The sequence below is a fragment of the Felis catus genome, chromosome B4 (genome assembly GCF_018350175.1).
Source record: "Felis catus isolate Fca126 chromosome B4, F.catus_Fca126_mat1.0, whole genome shotgun sequence".
Lineage (NCBI taxonomy): Eukaryota > Metazoa > Chordata > Mammalia > Carnivora > Felidae > Felis > Felis catus.
The window spans coordinates 20,015,508-20,037,165 of record NC_058374.1 but is presented as its reverse complement, the minus strand read 5'-3'; the positions used below and the strand labels follow the sequence as shown (position 1 = coordinate 20,037,165).

Below are 21,658 nucleotides of genomic sequence, written 5' to 3'. Positions count from 1 at the left end.
TGAGCATGTCTCTGGATGCGTTCTGAAGAATAGCAATCGTGTAAGATGTTCCTGGCGGAAGAGGGCCAAATCTGAGAAGTCCTGCAGTAAAGACAGTGTTTAAATTTTTTAAACAAATTTTCATTTATTTATTTATTTATTTATTTATTTATTTATTTATTTATTTTTTAATGCTTATTTATTTTTGAGACAGAGACAGAGTGTGAGCAGGGGAGGAGCAGAGAACGAGGGAGACACAGAATCCGAAGCAGGCTCCAGGCTCTGAGCTGTCAGCACAGAGCCCGACGCGGGGCTCGAACTCACGAACTTTGAGATCATGACCTGAGCTAAGTCAGACGCATAACCGCCACCCAGGTGCCCCAAAGTTCTTCATTCTCTATTGCCCGATTATATTTGATGACGGAGCAGTACCCCCCTTTTTTAAAACCACAGTTTTTTTTTTTTAAACCTTCCATGGAGTTTGTGTTCCATGAAGCATTGTTTAGGGAAACACAGGCCTGCAATCATGTTCTCCAACATCAGCTTTCCGTGTGAAGAAATATCTTACCTTCTTTCAAAGCAGTTCTGTAGGAAGCCGCTTCAGAAGGTGGCCTGCATATTGTGGTATAGACTAGTGGGTCAGGATGTGTACTGAACTCACTTGACAATTAATTCTCTCCTCCCGGCCTGATCTTGGGCAACTATTTTTATTTATGATATTTGGTGATAATAGAAAACAAATACCTAATCATACACATATGATAACATGGTCTGATGCATCTGTGTTGAATAAATATAACGATATTGTTATCAGATACCTAATAATTAGCTGTTGGAAGACTGAAGGTTCGAGAGACCTCCGTGTTCTGACTTAGCAGATATTTTACCGAGGAGTGACAGTTACAACATTTGCAAGCCTCTCAGTAGGAAAGGTGATGATAGTAAAATATTTCCATTTACGATATTCCCATCCGCAATTTTTTTTTTGAGGAGAAAGAAAATCTAGTTTATAAATAAATTAATAAGATAATTCTTTTAATCATATATGTGGGTCTGTGTGCACAGATAGGAGTCACATGCATGTTATTTTGTTAGAGAAAATTAAATTTTGAAGAATGATCTCTCGCAGCTGTCCCTCTTACATGGGAAAGTTAAGTATTCAAGGAAAGGAGCTAATTATCTCATTCATTGTGCATAGAAAGCACACTTGAAGATCTTGGATTTTTATGATTGCAGGCTTTCAAAATTCTGACAAGGCTGCTTCTAAATTAGTCAATGTCGAGTGCTGTCTCTTTGTAGATAGACAAGTGGTTGGTGGCGTTCCATTTTATTGAAAGAAGAAAAGCATCAAAAATGGCTCTAACCATCTGTTGGATGCGAAGCATCGGACGGAAGGGTGATCGTATGGAGTGAGGAGAGGGTACATGTGAGCTATGATCTCAGGAGGAAAGGGCCAGTCGGAGCTACGGTCTCAGACCCTTTTGAAGACATGTACAAGATTTACTGTATTTGGGAATAAGTACTTCGGTCAGATTTAAGTCGTTGGTAGAAGTGGTTAAGTAGGTTCCAGGAAGATACTGGTAGAAACGTATTCTTTTTTGTCTGTTTGTTTACAGAGCAGTCTCTCCCCCCCCACCTCCCCCCGCCCCCCACTTTTTTTCTTGGGGAAATGTTATTTTTGAACCAGAAAGCAAAGTCTTCCTCTGAGGACTTAATTAAATGGTTCAATGGAGTGAACTACTTTTACTTTTCATGTGGTGTAATTTTCTGAGTGAAAACAGAGCCTCCCTGTGAAAAGCCATTTGTTTTTGTTAATCAAAAGTAATGTGTAATGTTTATCAGGTGACAGAGCACATTGTTGCGTCAGGAGCCTGTGGTCTGCAGGAGGAATCTGGGCGGGGGGGGTGGGGTGGGTGCTGGTAAATGTTTAATACCCAGCTCTGGGGGAGAACAGAAGGCCTAATTGGCCATGGTTGCCATTTTTTGTGTGGTGAAAATACAACCACCATGCTTAATTTTAAGACACCAGCCTGATATTACAGAACATGGGGTTGGAAAGAGATACACAATAACGTACATTCCGTAGTTTTCCCTTATAGATACAGTAGGTGTAGGTAGCACCAAGGGTGCAGAAATAAAAGATGTAGTCGTGTGATTAGGAAGTGATGAGATTTGGGTATTTATTAACTTTGTGTTTATTTATTTTGAGAGAGAGAGAGAGCGAGAGAGAGAGAGCAGGGGAGGGGCAGAGAGAGCAGGAGAGGGAGAGAATCCCAAGCAGGCTCTGCATTGATGGTCAGAGTCCAGCTCAGGGCTTGAACTCAACAAACCGCCAGATCATGACCTGAGCTGAAACCAAGAAAGAGTTGAATGCCTAACCGACCGAGCCACCCAGGCACTCCTTAACTTTGCTGGGATTAGAATTTATTTAACTCTTAAGTTTACATCATTTAATTTTTTTCAATGGTGTATTTAGCAACTGCCCACAAAATTCCCCAGAATTTAACAATCTGCTCTCCTAAGCCAGACTGACCTAATTCGAGTACACACACCAGTGGTGGGCAGACTTGTGGTACTTTTCGGGATCCAACACTTCCTAGCTGTGTGGTGAGAGTACCTACCTCATAAAGTCTTTGGGAGAATTAATTGAGATATTGAACACAGATCCTTGGAGTAGTGCCTAACTTCATAGTAAATGCTCGGTAAATGTAAGCTATTATTAGTGTTGGATCTCTCGTAGTCAAGAGAATGCAGCATGGCTCTATATGTAAGTATCCTTCCAGTTATTTTAAATTAAGTGGATTGAAGAATGAGCTGAAGGCTGGCAATAAGAGGCCATAAACGAAGTTAGTATCACCTTTTGCGTTGTGTTTTTTGTTTTTAGTAAAAGCAATTTTTCCTTCAAATAAAACATTCTCCTTTTTAAAAATTTTTTCCTCCATGGCTTTTTCCACGTAGTCTGAATCTTCCCTCGGTTCCATTGGCAAGGATGGCATGATGGCATCATCTTTATTCAGTCTTCACTATCGTAGTACTGAATCTTTGTAAGCTTTTGACTCACGGAGCGTCTGTAGCTCTAGAATGAAGCTGGCAGGTTATTCAGAGTCCGGAAAAGACATCTGACTATGAAAGCTGTAATGGATATTTTGGAGCTGGGGATAGGAGGGAAAATCAGTTACTTAAAAGGTCAGTAATCACTAAGGTGATTAAAATCGGAATTATTTAATACCAACCATTACAATCTTTTCAAATAGTTACTAAATAACACCTCATTAAATTGAACGTCACTAATTTAGAACCCGAAAATTCAGACAGAAAGTCATTAAGGTTTGTTTTTTTAATGTTTATTTATTTATTTTTGTGAGAACGAGGGAGAGAGAGAGAAAGCAAGGAAGTGACAGAGAGGAAGACAGAATCCCAAGTAGGCTCTGTGCTGTCGGTGCAGAGCCCGACACGGGGTTCGATCCCACAAACCATGAGATCATGACCTGAACTGAGATCAAGAGTCTGGCGCTTAACTGACTGAGCCACTCAGGTGCCCCTAAAGTTTTGTTTTTTTAATTGAGCAAAACATTCAAGTCATTTTCCTTGTCTGAATTTCCTGGATCTCATGAGTAAGCAAAATCTAGTCCAAAGTCAGAATTCTTTAATGGGGGTGCCTGGGTAGCTCAATCAGTTAAGCGTCCGACTCTTGATTTTGGCTCAGGTCACAATCCCAGGGTCATGGGATCGAGCCCCGCGTCGGGCTCTGTGCTGACAGCATGGAGCCTGCTTGGGATTGTCTCTCTCTGCCCTTCCACCACTCATGCTCTCACTCTCTCTTTCTCTCTCAAAATGAATAAATAAACAGCTAAAAAAAAAAAAAAAAGTCCTCCTCCACCATTTTCTACTTTGTTCTAGTACCGGGCTGGCAGGTAAGATGCCTTTCTTACTGTGGGCCCTAGTCAGAATTTTGAAAACTAACTTTGTTAGGTCATTCTCAGCTGCCGTTGAATTTGGTGTATCTTGAATCTTCTTGTTATCAGGAAAAATGTCCCGTATTATATTTTAAAAAGATGGGTTGCAGATCTGAGTGTCTGCTTGATTGAAAAGGTCATGTTTTCATCCTCAGAGTTTGACGGGGTATAAAACTGTTTTCCCTCAAAATTTTGTGAAAGAGAAGACTGATGGTGTCATAACTTCACACACACACACAAAACCCAACAACACTTCATCCTTTTTTTGTGTGTTACTGGAAGCTTTCCGCTGATTTTCTTTATTTTTAGAAATCTGAAGTCTCACTACGGGTACATTTTGTAGGGATATTTTTGCTTTTGGGCTGGACGCTTAGTTTGTCCTTAGAGCTGAAGGACATTTCATTTACTCTCTTCTTTGTTTCTGAACCTCCTGTTAAATGGACTTGTTTACAGATTTCTTAGTTTTTCTCTCATACTGCCCATCTCTTTATTTTTTGGCGAGTTTTTTTCCTCTCTAATTTATCTTGAAGATAACTCGTTCACGTATTTATCCCATTATTGAATTTCTCTATTGGCTATCTTATTTCAACATCATTTTATTTATTTATTTATTTATTTATTTATTTATTTATTTGAGAGAGAGAGAGAGAGAGAGAGAGAGAGAGAGAGAGAGAGAGGCAGAGGGGCAGAGAGAGAGAGAGAGAGAGGGAGAGAGAGAGAAAATTCCAAGCAGGCTCCACACTCAGCACAGAGCCCGACACAGGGCTCCCTCCCATGACCCTGGGATTGTGACCTGAGCCAAAATCAAGAGTTGGATGCTCAACCAACTGAGCCGCCCGGGGGGCCCAACATCCATATGTTTTTAAATTCACTTTAAAAATTTTAGGTAGAGTGTAATTTGCTCTTTTTGGAGTATGGTCCTGTGAGTTTTGACATGTGCGGGTAGTTGATTGGCCACCACCATGATCAAAATACAGAACACTTCCATACTCCAAAGAATTCTCTCCTCATGTTCCTTTGTAGTCAGCTCCCCTCCCCCCCACTTCCCCGTCCATGTGAGTCATTAATTTCAAGTACATTTTTCTTTTTAAATCTTCTAGCAACTCGTTGGCATTTGTGATCCATAGCAATTTGATGTTGATGTTGCTGCAACTTGATTCTTGTAATATTCTGTGTAATACAATATAATATTTTCCGGGATGATTTTCAGAGTCCTTACGCATGCATTGCATTTCCTCCAGGGGTAGCTGTGTTCTCTTGTGTGCACACATAGACATACTCTCATCTTTACGTTTTTGTCCATTTCTTTCTTACCGTTGGGTTTTCTTACACAATTGGGACTCGTTGGCTGTCTGTCCATTTTGATGATGGAAGAGGAGGCTGAAGAGTATAGGAAGCTGGCCTGGGTCTCCATGGCACTTGGGGGGTCTGAGTCCACAGCAGGGATTACCCTGGAGAGAGAATGGCACCTGTGGCCTTCTGCAGGCTGGGCGTGACCAGGGAGGTCACCCCACCAGCTTCCCGGGTGCACAGATGGGGCCAGTTACGGTGGAGACTCAAAGTCCAGGAATAAACTAACAACAGAGAAACAAACATAAGCAAGGAGGGCTGTGCTCTGTGGGTTGGCTGTTTTAGAATATCTCTCCTCTCTGACACCGTGACTCATGTAGATGTCCACAGGTCACCTCATGGCCTGTCCTTCTCATCACAGGCCTTGAGACAGGATTTGTCCAGAGGTTCACCTCTCATTTTCTTCAGAGACAGGCCTAGGTGTCTGCGTGGGGTAAATACCTCTCTGGTGGAGCCCCGGGAATATGCTGTGTACAGGGAGTAAATGGAGAAGGGAAGGAGCCTGAGGAGCTGGTCTGAACTCGGTTGTCAATAGCCTGGAGTGGCCCTGGGGACATATCCAGAGCCCCCTTTCCTTATTAATCTGACCCTGTCTGGTGACTTTCAACTAAGGTGTCTTTAATCTTCACTCTGCCGGTGCTTTTATTCTTTTAAACAACTAACACTGTGTGTGTGTGTGTGTGTGTGTGTGTGTGTGTGTGTGAGTGTGTGTAATATACATATGTATGTACATTTAAAAATATTCCCAGTGCACCTGGGTGGTTCAGTAGGTCGAGTGTCCAACTCTTGATTTCAGCTCAGGTCATGATCCCAGGGGTGTGGGATCGAGCCCTCTGTCAGGCTCATGCTGACTGTGGAGCATGCTTGGGATTCTTTCCCTCTCTCTCCCTTTGCCCTTCCCCCACTTGTGTCAGTGCTCTCTCTCTCTCTCTCTCTCTCTCTGTCTCTCAAAAAAAAAAAATTCCCTTGGGCTTTGGGTGGGAGGCGCTTGGTTTGCCTTTTGCGGCAACTCTGTTGAAGTTGTGTGAGTCAGACATATTGAAGCTGATATGTACAACTTTGAAGGCAATAATTATGTTTCTTTTAAGACGCCAAACTTACTTCAGACCTTGCATAGAATCCTTCTTTCCTTCTCATGCCATTAACCTGTGATGAAAACATTTAAAGCTGCACATTTTTCTCTTCATACTTGGCACTGGGCACAGTAGAATAATGGCCTCTTGGGTGTTAGTTCAATTATACAATCACATAGCTGGGAAAAAAGTACATTTAAAGAAGAGTTGATCTACTTTGTGGTTAGGTCGTGCCTTCAGGTACCTAGGGAAGGAATGTGGCTTGCTCAGGGCGTTGTTAGAAGAGGCAGAAGGGACAGGCGGGAACACAGCACTTGATGATGTTATAGATGACATTGAGTTCATTTTCTTTAACACATCCTGGTGTGAAAGATCCCCATTTTGGTATGATTTCTTTTGTTTTCCCTCAGTCTGCTTATTCTGAAACCACGTTAAATGAATTTGGGGTAGGGGGCGTCTGGGTGGCTCAGTCGGCTAAGCGTCCGACTTCGGCTCAGGTCGTGATCTCGTGGTTCATGAGTTCGAGCCCTGCGTCGAGCTCTGTGCTGACAGCTTGGAGCCTGCTTCAGATTCTGTGTCTCCCTCTCTCTCTGCCCCTCCCCTGTTCACGCTCTCTCTCTGTCTCAAAATAAATGAATAAACATTAAAAAAATAAGAAAATTGAATTTATTGTACACAGTTTAGAACTGAATGCATCGAAGTGTGTTGAAGAGTTCCCCTGCTCTGTAAGAATATTTCCCTAATTGCAGAGTGGAGGCCAATGCTTAACGTAGATTTTAGTTTCTTGATATTACTTTAATAGCCTGAAAAGTTAGGAAACAACGGATCTGCCAATGGTCAAAGAAGTAGAGTCTGCTGGTAGCAAGCCGATTGAGCCTGAGGTCTAGGATGTTTGGCAGTGGTTGCCTGGTGCTCTGTGTTGAGAAGAATGTTGGTTCTTTTCTGGATCCTTCAGACGGAGCGGCGTGATCAGTGACGTCTGCCTTGAGCACGGAGGCAGCGTAGTGTTGGGTCTTCTTCTTACAATTGTTCATTATTAGTTCCCCAGGATTTATTTGGCTTGCATTTGGGCCAAACATTTATCTGTGAGTCTGTAACATTTTTATGGAGAATATGCAGCTGGGTGGGATATTACATTTTGAGTTGTATATAGGCCTTTTCTTTTTTTTTTTTTTAATTTTTTTTTTTTTCAACGTTTATTTATTTTTGGGACAGAGAGAGACAGAGCATGAACGTGGGAGGGGCAGAGAGAGAGGGAGACACAGAATCGGAAACAGGCTCCAGGCTCTGAGCCATCAGCCCAGAGCCTGACGCGGGGCTCGAACTCCCGGACCGCGAGATCGTGACCTGGCTGAAGTCGGACGCTTAACCGACTGCGCCACCCAGGCGCCCCTATAGGCCTTTTCTTAAAAACAGAATCATTTGATTCTTTTCCCCCTTCTTCAGGCCTGAAGTAATTATTTTATTGTTACTGAGCACTTGAACAGGTGCTATATTTATTATTATAGGAATATAATGTGATCTTTTCTGTGTTCCAAAGGTGGTTTTCCTCTAAACCCGGTTTTTAATATTTTTCAGACTCTAAGAATGTCTTAGATACTTGAGTCCCGAATCTGCATGTATTCTTGGCCATGATCACCTGTGGCATTTGATGTTCTGGGCACAAATCACAGAGCTGTTCAGCCAGTATCAGCGACAGTCTGGGGAATAGACTGTCCTCCAAGAGCTCATATTTTTCTTAAACAACCTCTTTGTGTGTGTGTGTGTGTGTGCCCATGCGTGTGCATGTATTAATTTCTCACCTTTTATACCATTCTTCAAAATCTAGGTGACATGTTCCAATAGCTGATAAGCACTTCACGGTGTGGGAGGTCAGGTTACCGTGTAATCCCTTTGATAATGCCTTCTTTTGTAAACACGCAGTAGAAGTTACAATGGAGTCCCGCGGAGGAAGGAAATCAAAAGGTGGCAAGTTCTTTGACCCTTCCAGCCAGCAAGAGAATTTGGTAAATTGTTAGACAGGTTATCGACTGCCCTTTAGAGAGCCAGGGGTTTGCATTCTGGACCTCCTGTCAGCTCGGGCTTGTATTTCATGTGTGAGAAGCCTGCATTATCATAATCCATTTTTCGCTTTTATGTGATCTACCCGCAGCTCTCATAAGCCTCCTTTCGGAAGAGCATTCCCCATTTACTTCCTCTAATTCGCTCTTTTTTTTTTTTTTTTTATCATAAAATTGATGTTTTGCAACCAGAGCATTATGTGTGAGTTGTTTATGGAGGTGCTTACAGGGAAGATTAGCGGAAGAATTAAGAATGAGATGATGGCCGTGGAAGGAAATTTACATACAGACATCGCATCGGTGACACAGGAAGATAGCAAACGGTGCATTTAAACCCCAAGATCCTGAAGAATGTCTGGAGTAGACGTGTCTTTGGTTGATGTTGAATAGTGCTCATGGTAAACTAACAAATTTTCTAGTAGGTAGAAAATGCCCAGATGGACCCCAACATGTAAAAAAGATATCTTAAAGTGTCTCTACCCATTAACTGGTGATTCCCTGCACAGTCCTTAATCTGGAATATCAGCAGAAGTAACGTAAAATTGTTGATTTACTCAGGTTACCATCGGAGTCTTAAAACATTTCATGAGAACTTTTTTTTTTTTTTTTTTTTTTTTTACTTATACAGTTTTACACACCGGAAAAGGTAACCCCAGTAGGGTTGTTTTTGAGAATTATTAATTGAGAATTTCCTGGGAATGTTTTTCAAGGGAAAAACTTCCAGGTTTTCTCCCCTCATGTATTATTTTGCCTTATGGCTCTTTAACGAACCAAACCTTTCCAATGCAATGATTGTGAATTTGAAGATACTCCCTGGGGAATGGAATCTACCCGAAGACTAGGAACGTGCGCGCACACACGCTTTGCCTTGGAGAACGGGGTGAGGGAGCCCAGCCCCTGGCCTTTGGATGTCCAGGCTTTCTGAGGTTTGGGCTCCAGCGGGGAAGGAAGATGGCCCCGGGAAACTGTCTGATGTGTCTGGCAAAGTGTGCTCAGGCGGGAAAAGCGTTTGCCAAGGAGAGGGCGCCGCTGTTTTCCATTCTTGCCGTGGCAGCCTGGTGCTGGCTTCAGTTCCGATTTTCTAGGCATTGGAGGAGGCCTTCCTTAAACAAATCTGTTAGCATTTTAGTTTTTGGGAGAACACCGCGCAACCTAGATGTAAACGCACCAGTTCAGATTTCAGTCTGAAGCTGTTCCATCTCGTCCACTCCCGGGGTCCCCTACCCCTTCAGGCGTCGGGGTGCCTTGGTCCGGCCTCCACAGCTGGGCCTGGCTCGTGTGTCCTCGTGCGCTTCTTCCTGTTGGCCCTTTGCCATCAGAAAGCTCTCTGGGCAGAACGCGAAGCTCTTTAAAGGGGCCCCTGGCGCTCAACGCTTTTTCTTCCTGAAGGTGGCTAGCGCTTGTTTCTGATTGAGCAGGTGACGGTTGGTCCTGGTCTGGGGTTACAGTCTTTCTCGCCTTCTTCCCCCTCTCCCCCTCTTCAGCTTGCCTGTCTGCTCCCAGTTTCATTCTGTTGCCATTTCTCACTACGTCCGGGTTCAAATGCAAGCATCCTCAGGGAAGCTCCGTCGGAGGGAGTAGGGGGTCTATGTAATAGAGTCCGTATCCCAACAGAGAGAGTTTTCCTTTCCTTTTCTGGTTCTGCTCACTCCCTGTGGCACACGTTGGCCTCTGCGTTTTCCTGCTCGTGGGAGCGCTTGGAGGCAGGCTGGGGGTCATCAGTACGCGCTGCTCAGTCCTGCCAGTAACTCACGGCTGAACGTGCCCTGAGATGTTTTTGATGGATGAGTGCTTAGGGGGGACCGGTTGTTGAGTCGGCGGAATGCCACCCCTGTGTGGAGACATCACCAATATTATCGTCACGAATTCCATACTCCCCATGTCTGATGCATTCACTGATTTTGTGTCTCCTTGCTTGACCTAGAAATAATTGGGAAAGATCGGATGTTGAAACCTCTCACCACGTTGGTGGGTATGCCAGTCTTCCCCCTATCGATTTTGCACCCTGCGTGTCCATGTGCGCTCCCCTCCCCCTTTCTCTCTAAATATACATGCGCACACACATGTTTTAAACAACTGATTGAGACCGATACTGGGTACGTTTGTATTTAGGATGATACGTATTTTTTTCGTGCATTGGACCTTTATCACTGTAGTGTTTCCAGTCTTCATAATGCCTTTATTTCTTTATAAAATGTTTATTTCTTTATTTTGAGAGAGAGAGAGAGAGCATGAGTAAGAGAGGCGCAGGAAGAGAGGGAGAGAGAGAATCCCAAGCAGACTCCACGCTCGGAGTGGAGCCCGACTCGGGGCTTGATCTCGGGGCTGTGAGATCACAACCTGACCTGATATCAAGAGTCAGACACTTAACCAACTGAGCCACCCAGGTGCCCCAATAATGCCTTTACTTTTAAAGTGTATTTTGTCTCAAACGGATACAGCTCTTTTATAGGAGAGCTAAAAATAGGACTCTGGGTCTTTCAGCTGGTGTTTTTAACTCATTGATATTTTTGTGATTATTGAATTGTTTCTCCCAGTGGTCAAATGTGTATTTGTCTTGTTTCTTCTGTACTTCTTTTCTTTCTGTTCTCTTTGTTTTTTATCTTATTGAGTTAGCATTTTAGTACTTTTTTAAAATTTGATTTTCCCTTTCCATAGGACTTGACTTTGTGTACGATTTTTCATTCTTTGTGATTACCCTTAGAGTATTATCACATTTACTTAAGGACAGCCTAAAATCCAGTAAGATCCTAACCTTTCTTATGAAGAATGGAAGGACCTTAGAATGCTTTAATTCTCAGACTACCTTCTCAATCTGATTGTCCAGTATTTTTGCTTTTTCTTTTTTTAAGCTTTTTCCTTAAAAAAAAAAAAAAAACCCAAACCCAAATAATAGACATCGTTACTATTCCACACAATGCGTACGTGTGCACTTATCATTTTATTTTCTTTACTGTTCCCTTTTGCATTTCAGCTTGTTCTTCTGGAGTTATTTTCTCTCTTGCTGAAGTGCATCCTTTATAAATAAATTCACAGAAGATAATCTCTCTCAGATTTATTTTGAAATGTTTTATTTTTTGAAGATGTTTTCAATGATATGAAAGAATGGAGTTGTTCCGATTTGGGAGAAATACTCAAAATTGTGTTTAAACTTTCTGTCATTTCCCCACTGTCCAAAACCATTATGATCATGGTCCTTGGATCTTTAGTTAAGAGTGGAGCATGAAAAGATGGCCCAAAGCAAAGTCATTAGGTCCTGATCTAATTCAGGAAGGCAGGGCTGAAAAGCCAGCTTTTAATAACGGGAAGTCCAAACTTTGGACTTTTATTTTTAAACTTTTTTTAGAGAGAGAGAGAGTGTGAGCAGAGGAGAGGGGCAGAAGGGGCGAGAGAATCTTAAGCAGCCTCCGTGCTCAGTGCAGAGCCTGACGCGGGACTCGATCCCACGAAGGGTCATGACCTGAGCCAAAATCAAGAGTCAGGTGCTCAACTGATTGAGCCCCCCAGATGTCCCTGAACTTCGGCCTTTTAAATGTTCTTAAGAGATAAAATGGCTTTTTCTTAAAGTAGATAATATATTAAAAATGCTAATATCATTTTTCTTTCAGGAATGATGTGTTGTTAGGAACAACGAGTCGTATGTTGGGGGTCCCCAAGAACACCCCCAGGTTTGATGATTCTTGAACAGGTCTCTTAGGACTCAACACAGAGTTATACTCATGGCTATGATTTATTACAGTGAAAAGATACAAAGCAAAATTAGCAGAGGGAAAAGACATATGGTGCCGAGGCCAGAGGACAGCAGAAACAAGCTTCCAGAGTCCTCTCCCAGAAGAGTCACACAGGATGCACTTAATTCCCCCACCAACAAGTTGTGACAACACGTGTCAAATGTTGCCAACCAACGCAGCTCATTAGAGACTTAGTTCCTAGGACTTTCACTGGCGGCCATTCACAGAGACACCTTTTGCCTAGTAGGTACTCAAATGCCAGACTCCCAGAAGGAAAGCAAATGTTGAGCATAAACCATACTGTTTGCACAAACAGCTTAGGCACAGTGTTATCCGTTAATGGTGGTGGGAACCGTCCCCAAATCCAAGTTCTTAGAAACCGGCCAAGGACCAACCTTGTAAGCTAGCTTTTCACACAGAGCGCTCAGGCCTGCTGTGGTAACTCTTTCCTGCACAGGGCCCATAAGGAAATGATGATGTAATAACAAATTATTTTGACACCTGAATTCTGCTCTCGCACTTTCTAGTTTGAGTGGCACTTTAACGCGGTCAAGTCAACAAAAAGCTACAGAGGGAAGAATTAAGTGCTCATGAGGGAGAAGGCTCAGACAGGAGTAATTGACCCACGGCGTGGCCTAGGATTTGGGGGAAGTGTGTGTTGGGGGGGGGCGTTGTTTGACTTTGCCAGTGAAAACGAAGATACCAGATTGGTTAGAAAGAGCTGGCAGTTTTAATATTAGTGGCCTCCTCTCGTGTTAGAGATTTATATCTGTTATTTAGGGCTGTCCTGCCTCAGCAGTATTGACTTTCGGACAGGACACGCCTTTGTTGGGGTGCAGGTGCTGTTCTGTGCGTTGTGGGATGTTTCCCAGCACCCTACTCACTAGATGCCAACAGTATGCACTACCCCACCACCTGGCCTAAACCAAAGGCAGTCAAAAATGTCTCCCGACCTTGCCTGTTACCAAAAGTCCTGTGCGAGAACCACTGTGTTAATGCACAATTTACAATAAATAAACTCATAAAGACCTTGACTTTGCATGTCTGAGTGGCTCACTGATATCTCACGCCTACAGTAGTTTACGTATGGGAAGGTCTTTTATGTCGTTCTGCCAGCAACCTCACGAGAGAACCAGGAGTATTTTATCCTTACTATATAGACGAAGGTGATGAGGTCCCGAGGTTAAGTCACTTTGCCGTGCAGAGCAAAGAGGAAGTACTACTACTTTATTGGGTGCTTACTGTGAGCTAAACATTGAAATGCTTTACAGGTGTTCATTTTGGACTAAGCTCAAGAAGTGCTATCCTAGTGTTGATTTTATAGGTGAGGAAATTGAGGCCAGAGAGGTTAAGAAACCTGCCCGAAGGCACACAGCGAGCGGGCGGAAGATCCAGGTCCAAACTCAGGAAATCTGGCTTCAGGGCTCATGGCCCCCCCCCCCCCCCCCCCCGCCCCGGCTCTGGATGAAAAGCGAGGTCCTGGATGTTCACATTCTCCAGAGTGTTCCGTCTTCTAACCATGTCCGTGGAGGTTGCGATTTGCTGACACTGCTTTTCTCACTCTGACCAGCTCAGTGGTTTGCATATAACTTTCCCTCTGTTTGAATCAGCTAAATCTCTCCGAGATAAAAATTGGAAGTCTTCTTTCTAGAACCTAACTTTGCTGTTTCAGATGTTGTCTTCTGTTATTATCTTGATTCTTTCTCTTTTTATTTTGATTATAGCATTTCATGGAAATCTGGGTTTGTTGCAGCTGGCAGCCTAGTTTGATACATATACTTCATCCAATTCCTGTGTACTTCAGCTAAGAGACTTCTATTTATGATGCTTAAACATTCCACAGTATTCTCCAGATCTTTCCACAGGCTGTCAATGTATTATATGCCGCATTTACACAGTTACATTTCATTTTCCAGGAAATTTATTAATGTACCAATTCATCCACCCCTTCTTTTGTATTTTTTTTTTGTTGTTACCTTTTTCCTGGTTCTCTTCGAACATCCATTCCTCATGGCTTCTATCTTATATACTGACCCCTAATAGGGACAAGGAGAAAATGTTCCTCCTGTAAGCCCTGGTGAAGAGATCTACTTCCATTAAGATTTCCATTCAAGACATTTATTTTCGGAAGACTTCCTACTACCACTTGAACATAGTATTTGGAAAGAGCTAGAAATAACTCTACGGTACCATCAATGAATTTGCAAATGCTTTGCTTTGCTGTTCGTATGATCCCATGAGGGACCACTGGGCCCTCAATATATTTCTACATCTTTTTTTTTTTTTTTTTTTTTTTTTTTTTTTTGTGGCTGTGGTGTTGGGTAGGGAAGAGTTGAGGTTATGACTTCAGAGCGGAATATTGTTGGATTAGTGCAGGTGGATGTTACTACATAGACATGGTGTTGAGAAATCCATTATGTTACTCGTGATCCCTACTAGTTTCAAATAGAAATTCCTTCTTTCCCCCAGCATTTATTATTTTGGTTAGTAACTGTAAATTGGATTTTTTTCTCCCAGGTCAAATTTTACATAATTTCTGCCTGTTGTGCACCTTTAGGCAAAGCTATGGTATATACGCACGAACCCACCATTAACAGAACCTTTGAGGATGGGAAAAAAAATGCAGAATATTGCCGATGTGTTTATAGTCCTCACTGTAATCGCACGGCACTTTAGGGTGGCTGCTTTGGCCACCTGGTCGGCAGAGTGCATCTTCTAAAACAACAACAACAACAAAACAGCAGAAACTTTTCAAAAAATTTTTTTTTCCTGTGTAACCCTTGACCAGATAAAACTCAGTATGGGATGCCAGAGTCAGGCTTGTAAAAGTGTCATTTTATTTATATGCATGTACTTAAATTTTTTTTAATGTTTATTCTTTTTTCTTTTTTTTTTTTGTTTGAGAGTGAGAGAGAGACAAGAGTATGAGTTGGGGAGGGGCAGAGAGAGGGAGACACAGAATCCGAAGCAGGCGTTAGGCTCCGGAGCTGTCGGCACAGAGCCTGATGCGGGGCTCGGACCCACGAACCGCGAGATCATGACCTGAGCCGAAGTCAGAGGCTTAACCGACTGAGCCACGCAGGCACCTCTATACGCGTATACTTTAAAGCTCAGATCTGTCGCCTCTTCTCATTGTCAAGTCAAATGATAGAGAATAATTAGATTGTTTTTGGAAATGATACCCCCAGAATGAGAGGTATGTGCGGCAAGGGAGGTTTCGTTATATCCAGGTAGAACTTGTTTTTAGAACTTGTTTAGATAGAACTTGTGTGGAGGAAATGCAGGTGCACACAGAGAAGCAGTAACGGGTTGTGCACCTGCCCCTCCAACAGTTCACTGTTCCACCTCAGGGTGCTGTTTAATTTAAAATTCTGCTTAGTTTTAAAATTATATTTACCTAAAAGGTCCTGTTTGATTTTTTAAAAAATGTCTATTCATTTATTTTGAGAGACTGAGTGGGGGAAGAGGCAGAGAGAGAGAGAGAGAGGAGACAGAGAATCCCAAACACGCAAGGCTCGAACTCACCAACCTAGAGATCATGGCCTGGGCCCAAACTAAGGGTCGGACGCTTAACTCACTGAGCCCACCCCCCACCCCCACCCAGGCACCCCTGTTTGATTCTTAATTAAACATAAACAGGCAGGAGCAGGTTGTCCCCCATTGTCTGTCCCCAAACGGAGGTAACTGGTCCGTTAGACCAGCAGGGTCTCAGCGGGCTAAACTGCCTGTGACACATTCGAGGGTAGACTTTCATTACAGTTTTCAAAGTAGTTAAAATAGATATGTAAAATTTTTGAATTAAACATTGCGGAATCCCTGCAGATCTCTGTGAAACTTTATTCCACAGAATGTATTTCGGGAAAAAAAAAAAAAAAGCACATGTGCTAAATTGTTATTTTAGCTTTAAATTATAGCAAGGCATAGTTGCTACATTTGGAAGTCCGGTGAAGTTCAGTTGTCCAAGACTGACGTACAAATATTCCAGAACATACCAAAATCATCTATCCAGCTTCCCCTGTGAGCAGCACTGTTCAGTAGTAGTCCCCAAAGGGTGTGGATGACCCAAAGGCTGTGACTCCAGGGTGCATAGAGGGAGGAAACCTTGTGGGCTATGCCCTCCTCCCTTGAAAAGAATACTTTTTTAAAAGGTTTATTTATTTATTTTGAGAGAGAGAAAGAGAGAGAGAGAGAAAGAGAGAATCTCAAGTAGTCTCCACACTGTCTGCACAGAGCCCGTGGCAGGGCTCGATCTCACGACCCTGGGATCACGACCTGAGCCGAAATCAAGAGTCAGACGCTTAACCAAATGAGCCACCCAGGCGCCCTCATACTCTAGTTTTGACCAACATTCAAAACAGACTTGACTGTCTAGGTTCGTGGTCTGGGTTAGAAGGTGGAAACCGGAAGCGAAGGAGACCGTACGAGGCTGAGTGCTGTGTGGGAAAAGTGATCTCTTGACGGCCAGAAGTCCTTCGCGCACCATGATTTCCTATGATCGAGGCCACCCCAAGCTTGGTAGATTTTGAAAGCACTAGCGCTTTGCATTGTGCTCTGTTAATGTCTCTGTCTACAAGGAGAGTAGGTATAGTGCCGTATAAATAGTGGGGCGGAGAGGACTTTTGAGAAACCACAGGAAGAGACGCAGGGTGGACATCACTAATGAGAGGGGCCAGGGAGGAGGCTCTTGGAGGGACAGCTCTGAGCACCACAGCTTTGGTGGTGATCGAGTCACAGCAGCTAGTGATACACGCCCCCCTCCCCCCTGTGCCAGCCAAGTGTGGGCGGGGGGGAGGCAGCCACGAATCAGGGTTTGTACCCTTACCCACACAGAGGGAGCAGAGGCCCCTCACTTCACCTCTAGGAGGACCTGTGTGTTTGCATATGTGTGACCATCTACTACGTAACATGGTGGAGCTTTCCTGTAGCTTGATCGCGTACTCTGGTCATATGGCTGATTGTTACCTCCCCCTCTCTCCTACCTTTCTTTCCTTCTTCCTTCTTTTCTTCCTTCCACAAATATTTACACATATTATTGAAGTCATATTAGGAGCCGGACGCCGGTAGGTGCTGAACGTGCTCTGACAAGGGGCAAGACAGCCTGTTCTTGCTACCACGGAACTTGCCTTGTACTGCGAGCTGGACACATGTCCGTGGGAGCGTACAGATGAATGGGATGAGAATTACGATGGGAAGGACTCCTGGAAACAGTGACGTGTAGGACGGGACCTAGGTGATGAAGAAGTGTCAGCCAGAGAAGCAGGGCGTGAGGAGGGAGGAGTATTCTGGTCCAGGAGAGCGGCGTGTGGTGAAGAGGTGGGAAAGAGAAGGGTGAGCTCCATGGGTGGAACGTGGTGAGTGAGCGGGAAGACTTCAGAGGGCGATCGTGGAACCTCGGAAGACAGGAGACTGGACTTTATTCTCAGATCAATGGGGAGACGTTGAGCGGTTTCACTCAGAGGAGTAATGTAATCATACGGGCATTTTAGAATGTTTGCTTTGGCACCCTGGCTCAGAAGGGCAAGACTGGCAAGCGTTCTGTTTCCCTGAAAGGAAAATGTGGCCTATCGGGAAAATTGCAGTGGAGATGGAAAGATGTAAACATATCTGGGGCGTATGTAGGAGATAGAATCAATGGACTTGGTGACTGACTGTGTGAGGAGGCAAGATTATCTCCTAGTTTCTGGCTTGGCCAACTGGGCACTTCTAAATGAAAGAGTGGATAAGAGGGAGGTGCTTGTCTTGGAGGTGGGGTGGGATATTGGACAGCTGAGTTTCAGACTGGTTGAGTTTATGGTGGCTGTGGAACATACACAAGAGGAAATGCCAGGGGGTCTGAGATCTAGGACAGAACGCCGGGCTAGATTTGGGAGTAATCGGCATACACGTAGCGATCACCCACGGCTGTGAGTCACTGAGATCACCCAGGTGATCACCCAGATGTAGATCACCCTGAGAAGAACCCCGAAAGGGGGAAGGGCAAACCGAGAGGAACCCACAGGAGACAGAGAAGGAACAACTAGAGGGGGAGAAGCCAGTCCGGCAGTGTGCGGTGACATAGAAACCAAGAGAGAGGACATTTCCAGATGGAGCGGTGGTGAAGCAAGAGGAAGACAGAAAGATGGCTGCTGCATGTGTCCACAGGGAAGTCCTTAGAACTTTGAGCAGGGAAACTTCTGGAAGCAGGAGGTAGAAGCCCGAATGTGTGGTGCTGAGGAGAGAGTTGGAGAGGAGATGAGCAGGGACAGTGAGTTGAGGCCTCTCGGTAAGGAAGTTTGGCCGAAGGAGAGAAGAGAGTCTAGCCCCACAGGCTAGAATAGTGTGTGGTTAGAGGGAGAGGTAATAAAAGAGAGGAGAGCCTCGAGCATGCCTGGATGCTGATGGGAGGCAGCCAACAGAGTCGAGAAGTTGAGGTTGAGATTTCAGGGCGTGGTGGGTAACTGGTGATAGAGGGTCATGAGAATGGAGGAGGGACCCAGAATAACGATACGGAGATGGCCTTTGCCAAGGGGAGAGAGACGCCTCTTTCCACTGTGATGGGAGGGAAGGGTAAAGCAACTGGGTGTCAAAGCATTGCTTTGCAACATAAGATTTTAATTATGTTCTTTTAAAATATTTCTCCACAGGCACTACCCAAAGCAGTCCTTCACCACGGTGGCAGATACACCTGAAAATCTTCGCCTGAAACAGCAGAGTGAATTGCAGAGTCAGGTAACTTCTCGAAAGCCTATTTTTGTTGCACTGGTACCAAATATTAGTCCCAGGGCCACTCTTCTGAGGTCTCGCCATTGTTCTGTTTATGCCCGGTCACCGGCTGGTGTGGAGGCTGAAGGCAGGCCTGGGAGGGCATTCTCGGTGAAAGCGCTGAAAACATCTGTTTTATTCCTGGTCTTGGATCATCCTGACGTTCCCGGTTCTGTTATTCACATGGGACTAGGGCAACTAAATGAGTTCTGGTCAGAGTAAGTGTTTCCCAACAATATTGATTTATTTGGTCCTAAATATTTAAAAACATTTTATAAATAGCTTTTCCACACCGCATATGTAGGGGAAAGAAGAGGTGTTAACTTGACCCAGTTGCAGTGCGTGTGGGGCTAACACCCTGTCTGTGTATCTCACACCAGCCACTAGCTTTGTTTTCATCCTGTCATGTTATTCCTATTTCTTTCATATGTCACACTGACAGCATGAACAAAGATTAGAACACCACAGTTGGCTCCCACTCAACCATTTTGGATGCAAACTTGCCTTCAATATGGTGAAGTACGCTGGTTAAGACTGGGGATTGAAATTCGGTACTTTCTGCAGGGACACCCCATCTCTGAGGGAACACAGGGCGCTCTCTTTCAGAGAAGTTGTCTTGCCTGCCACACTGTGGGAAGATGGGGAACAGCTACAGTGCAGCCCTTTGGTCAACCATGTAGTAAGACAACATCAAGGAGCCGAGGGAGGTGGTGGCGGGGGTGGGGGGGTGGCGAAGGCCCCTCCCTGCTGTGGTTCATTGGTGGGGACATTGGGCCAGCCACTCTGATTCTCTGTGCTTATGTAAAGTGAGACCCGCTATCCGTCTGTCTTATCTTGTCTACCCGTCTTGGGTGGCTGCAGGTATCCAACAGGTGCGAAAGCATTTTCAAAGTTAACAGATTATGTGACCGTGAAGGCTTACTGTTTTTATGACGGTCCCCGAAAATCCTCGAGATGAAAAAAAAAGCAGCACAGAATTTGCAAAGGAAAGAGGTACCTGGCTGATACGCTTTGAAAATGCCAGTTGTGGCCATTCTAAATGACAGCGGTCGGCTCTCGGTGGTAGCGGATCTCATTATCTCTGTGCAGGTTTATGGGACCACGGGGGCGATTGTGGTTCCCTCCACCCTCTTTCTGTGGGTCTTGGGACCACTTCTCAGTCCATTTAGTTGGGGGAGATAGAACTCAAAGTAGAGTTTGCTGTCGGTGAGCAGCACCACGAAGACTTGGTTGGCAGTTAGTTTTTGGTTCTGTAAAATGCTAATTCTTGTGTGCTAAGCCATTAGTTCAAAAAATTGAGTGCTGGCCAAAGAGAGGCAGTGTCGCCGAGCCGGCAAGAACACCCCTGCTCGTTCACACTGTGGAGGGTGCCAGGACTTGGCTGTGGTCTGTGCAGATCCAATATGCCTTTCTTCTCATCAAGTTAGGATTAATTAGATAATTCTGGAGGAGTACTTCGAGCACATTGGAAAACAGAACTAAATCAAGCAATCAAATATTTGTTTCCTGCCTATTACATGTCCTTGTTCTGTGCAAAAGAATTCATAATTAGTTAATCTTCCCTTCACAGAGCTCACAGGGTATGTGAGGAAACAGGACTAATAAACCCCCCCCCCCCCCGACACCAACCCCACCAGAATGGCTATCTTTAATTTACAGTAAGGATTCCAAAAGGGAGGGATGAGTGCCGGTTGGATTGGTCTCTGGTTCCCGCCAGAGGTGGGATTGGAGTGGACCCTTGAAGGTTGAGAAAGGATCGGATATGAACACCTGTCTGCCTCCTTGGAAGGCACACCGCTCCCCGTGGGTTCAGTTAGTGGCGATAGGTGCCTGAGCCGGGCCCAGGAACAAGCATTTACTGCTTTCCTGCCACGTGCCTGGTTCTGGAAATGCAAAGAAAAGGAGCTCGCTGTTTTACGAAAGGCTGGTTTTACTCTCTGTCACGGAGCAACCTGCAAGCTTCAGAAGGTGCTGGTAGGGTGGTGGCACAGAGCTGATAGAGGAAGGCACAAAGCACCGTGGGGTCTCAAAACAGTGGGCGGGTGAAGGCATCCGATTTTCTTTAAGATTTTGTTCCGGTGTCGTCGCCGGAAAGAAATGTAGGACTTCATCGGGCCGACCGTGTGGGGAAATTCAACTCGGTTCAAGAAACACGTACTGACTCTGCACTATTGCAATGAACCGTGCGGGGCATTGGGGATGTGAAAGCCTCCTTCTCATCGTCAGCCTTGCTCTATATTCTGGGCACAGAACTTTACACGTGTTGTTCCATTTGGTCTCAAACAGCCCCACAGAACAGGTATTTATGATTACTATCCCTGTTTAGATGAAGCACTCAACCCTTAAAGAGTCAGATAACTTGTCCTTGCAAACGTGGTAAGGGGTTGAACTTGGAATAGACCTACATTTTGTGAGCCCTTGTTATCCACCCTCTTAACCAGTGTTCTGGTCCTTTGGCTCAGAGGGCACTCAGAAAAGGAGATCCACGAGCAAATGGTTGCAGTACAAGGTTGTAGTTCAGCTTATGCAAAGGAACTTTTGCTGAGTGCAAAAGTCACGCAAAGGAAGAAATCCTCCTCCTCTTCTTTATTAGCAGCTGTATTTTTCTGGGTGACAGATGAAAATACTTCTGTAAGAGCATTTCTGCTTTTGCAAAGACCTAGAAAGGGATCTTCCCAAATGGTAACATTCATGAATGGCAGTTGATTTAATTTTAGCATCTTAAATAGTTTGCTTCTGTGGCACAGCGTTACCTTAGTGTTTGGACA

The 21,658-nt window shown here is 44.5% G+C and overlaps 1 protein-coding gene across 2 annotated transcripts in view; it reads left to right on the top strand.

Annotated features, from left to right (window-relative positions):
- The window catches only part of NEBL (nebulette), a 364,159-nt gene that overhangs the window by 108,964 nt on the left and 233,537 nt on the right, over positions 1-21,658 (top strand). For both annotated transcript variants that reach the window (XM_045060973.1, XM_019834028.3), the window contains exon 3: positions 18,773-18,857. In XM_045060973.1, coding sequence (XP_044916908.1) covers positions 18,773-18,857 — 85 coding nt within the window. The remainder of the gene's footprint in view (positions 1-18,772; positions 18,858-21,658) is intronic.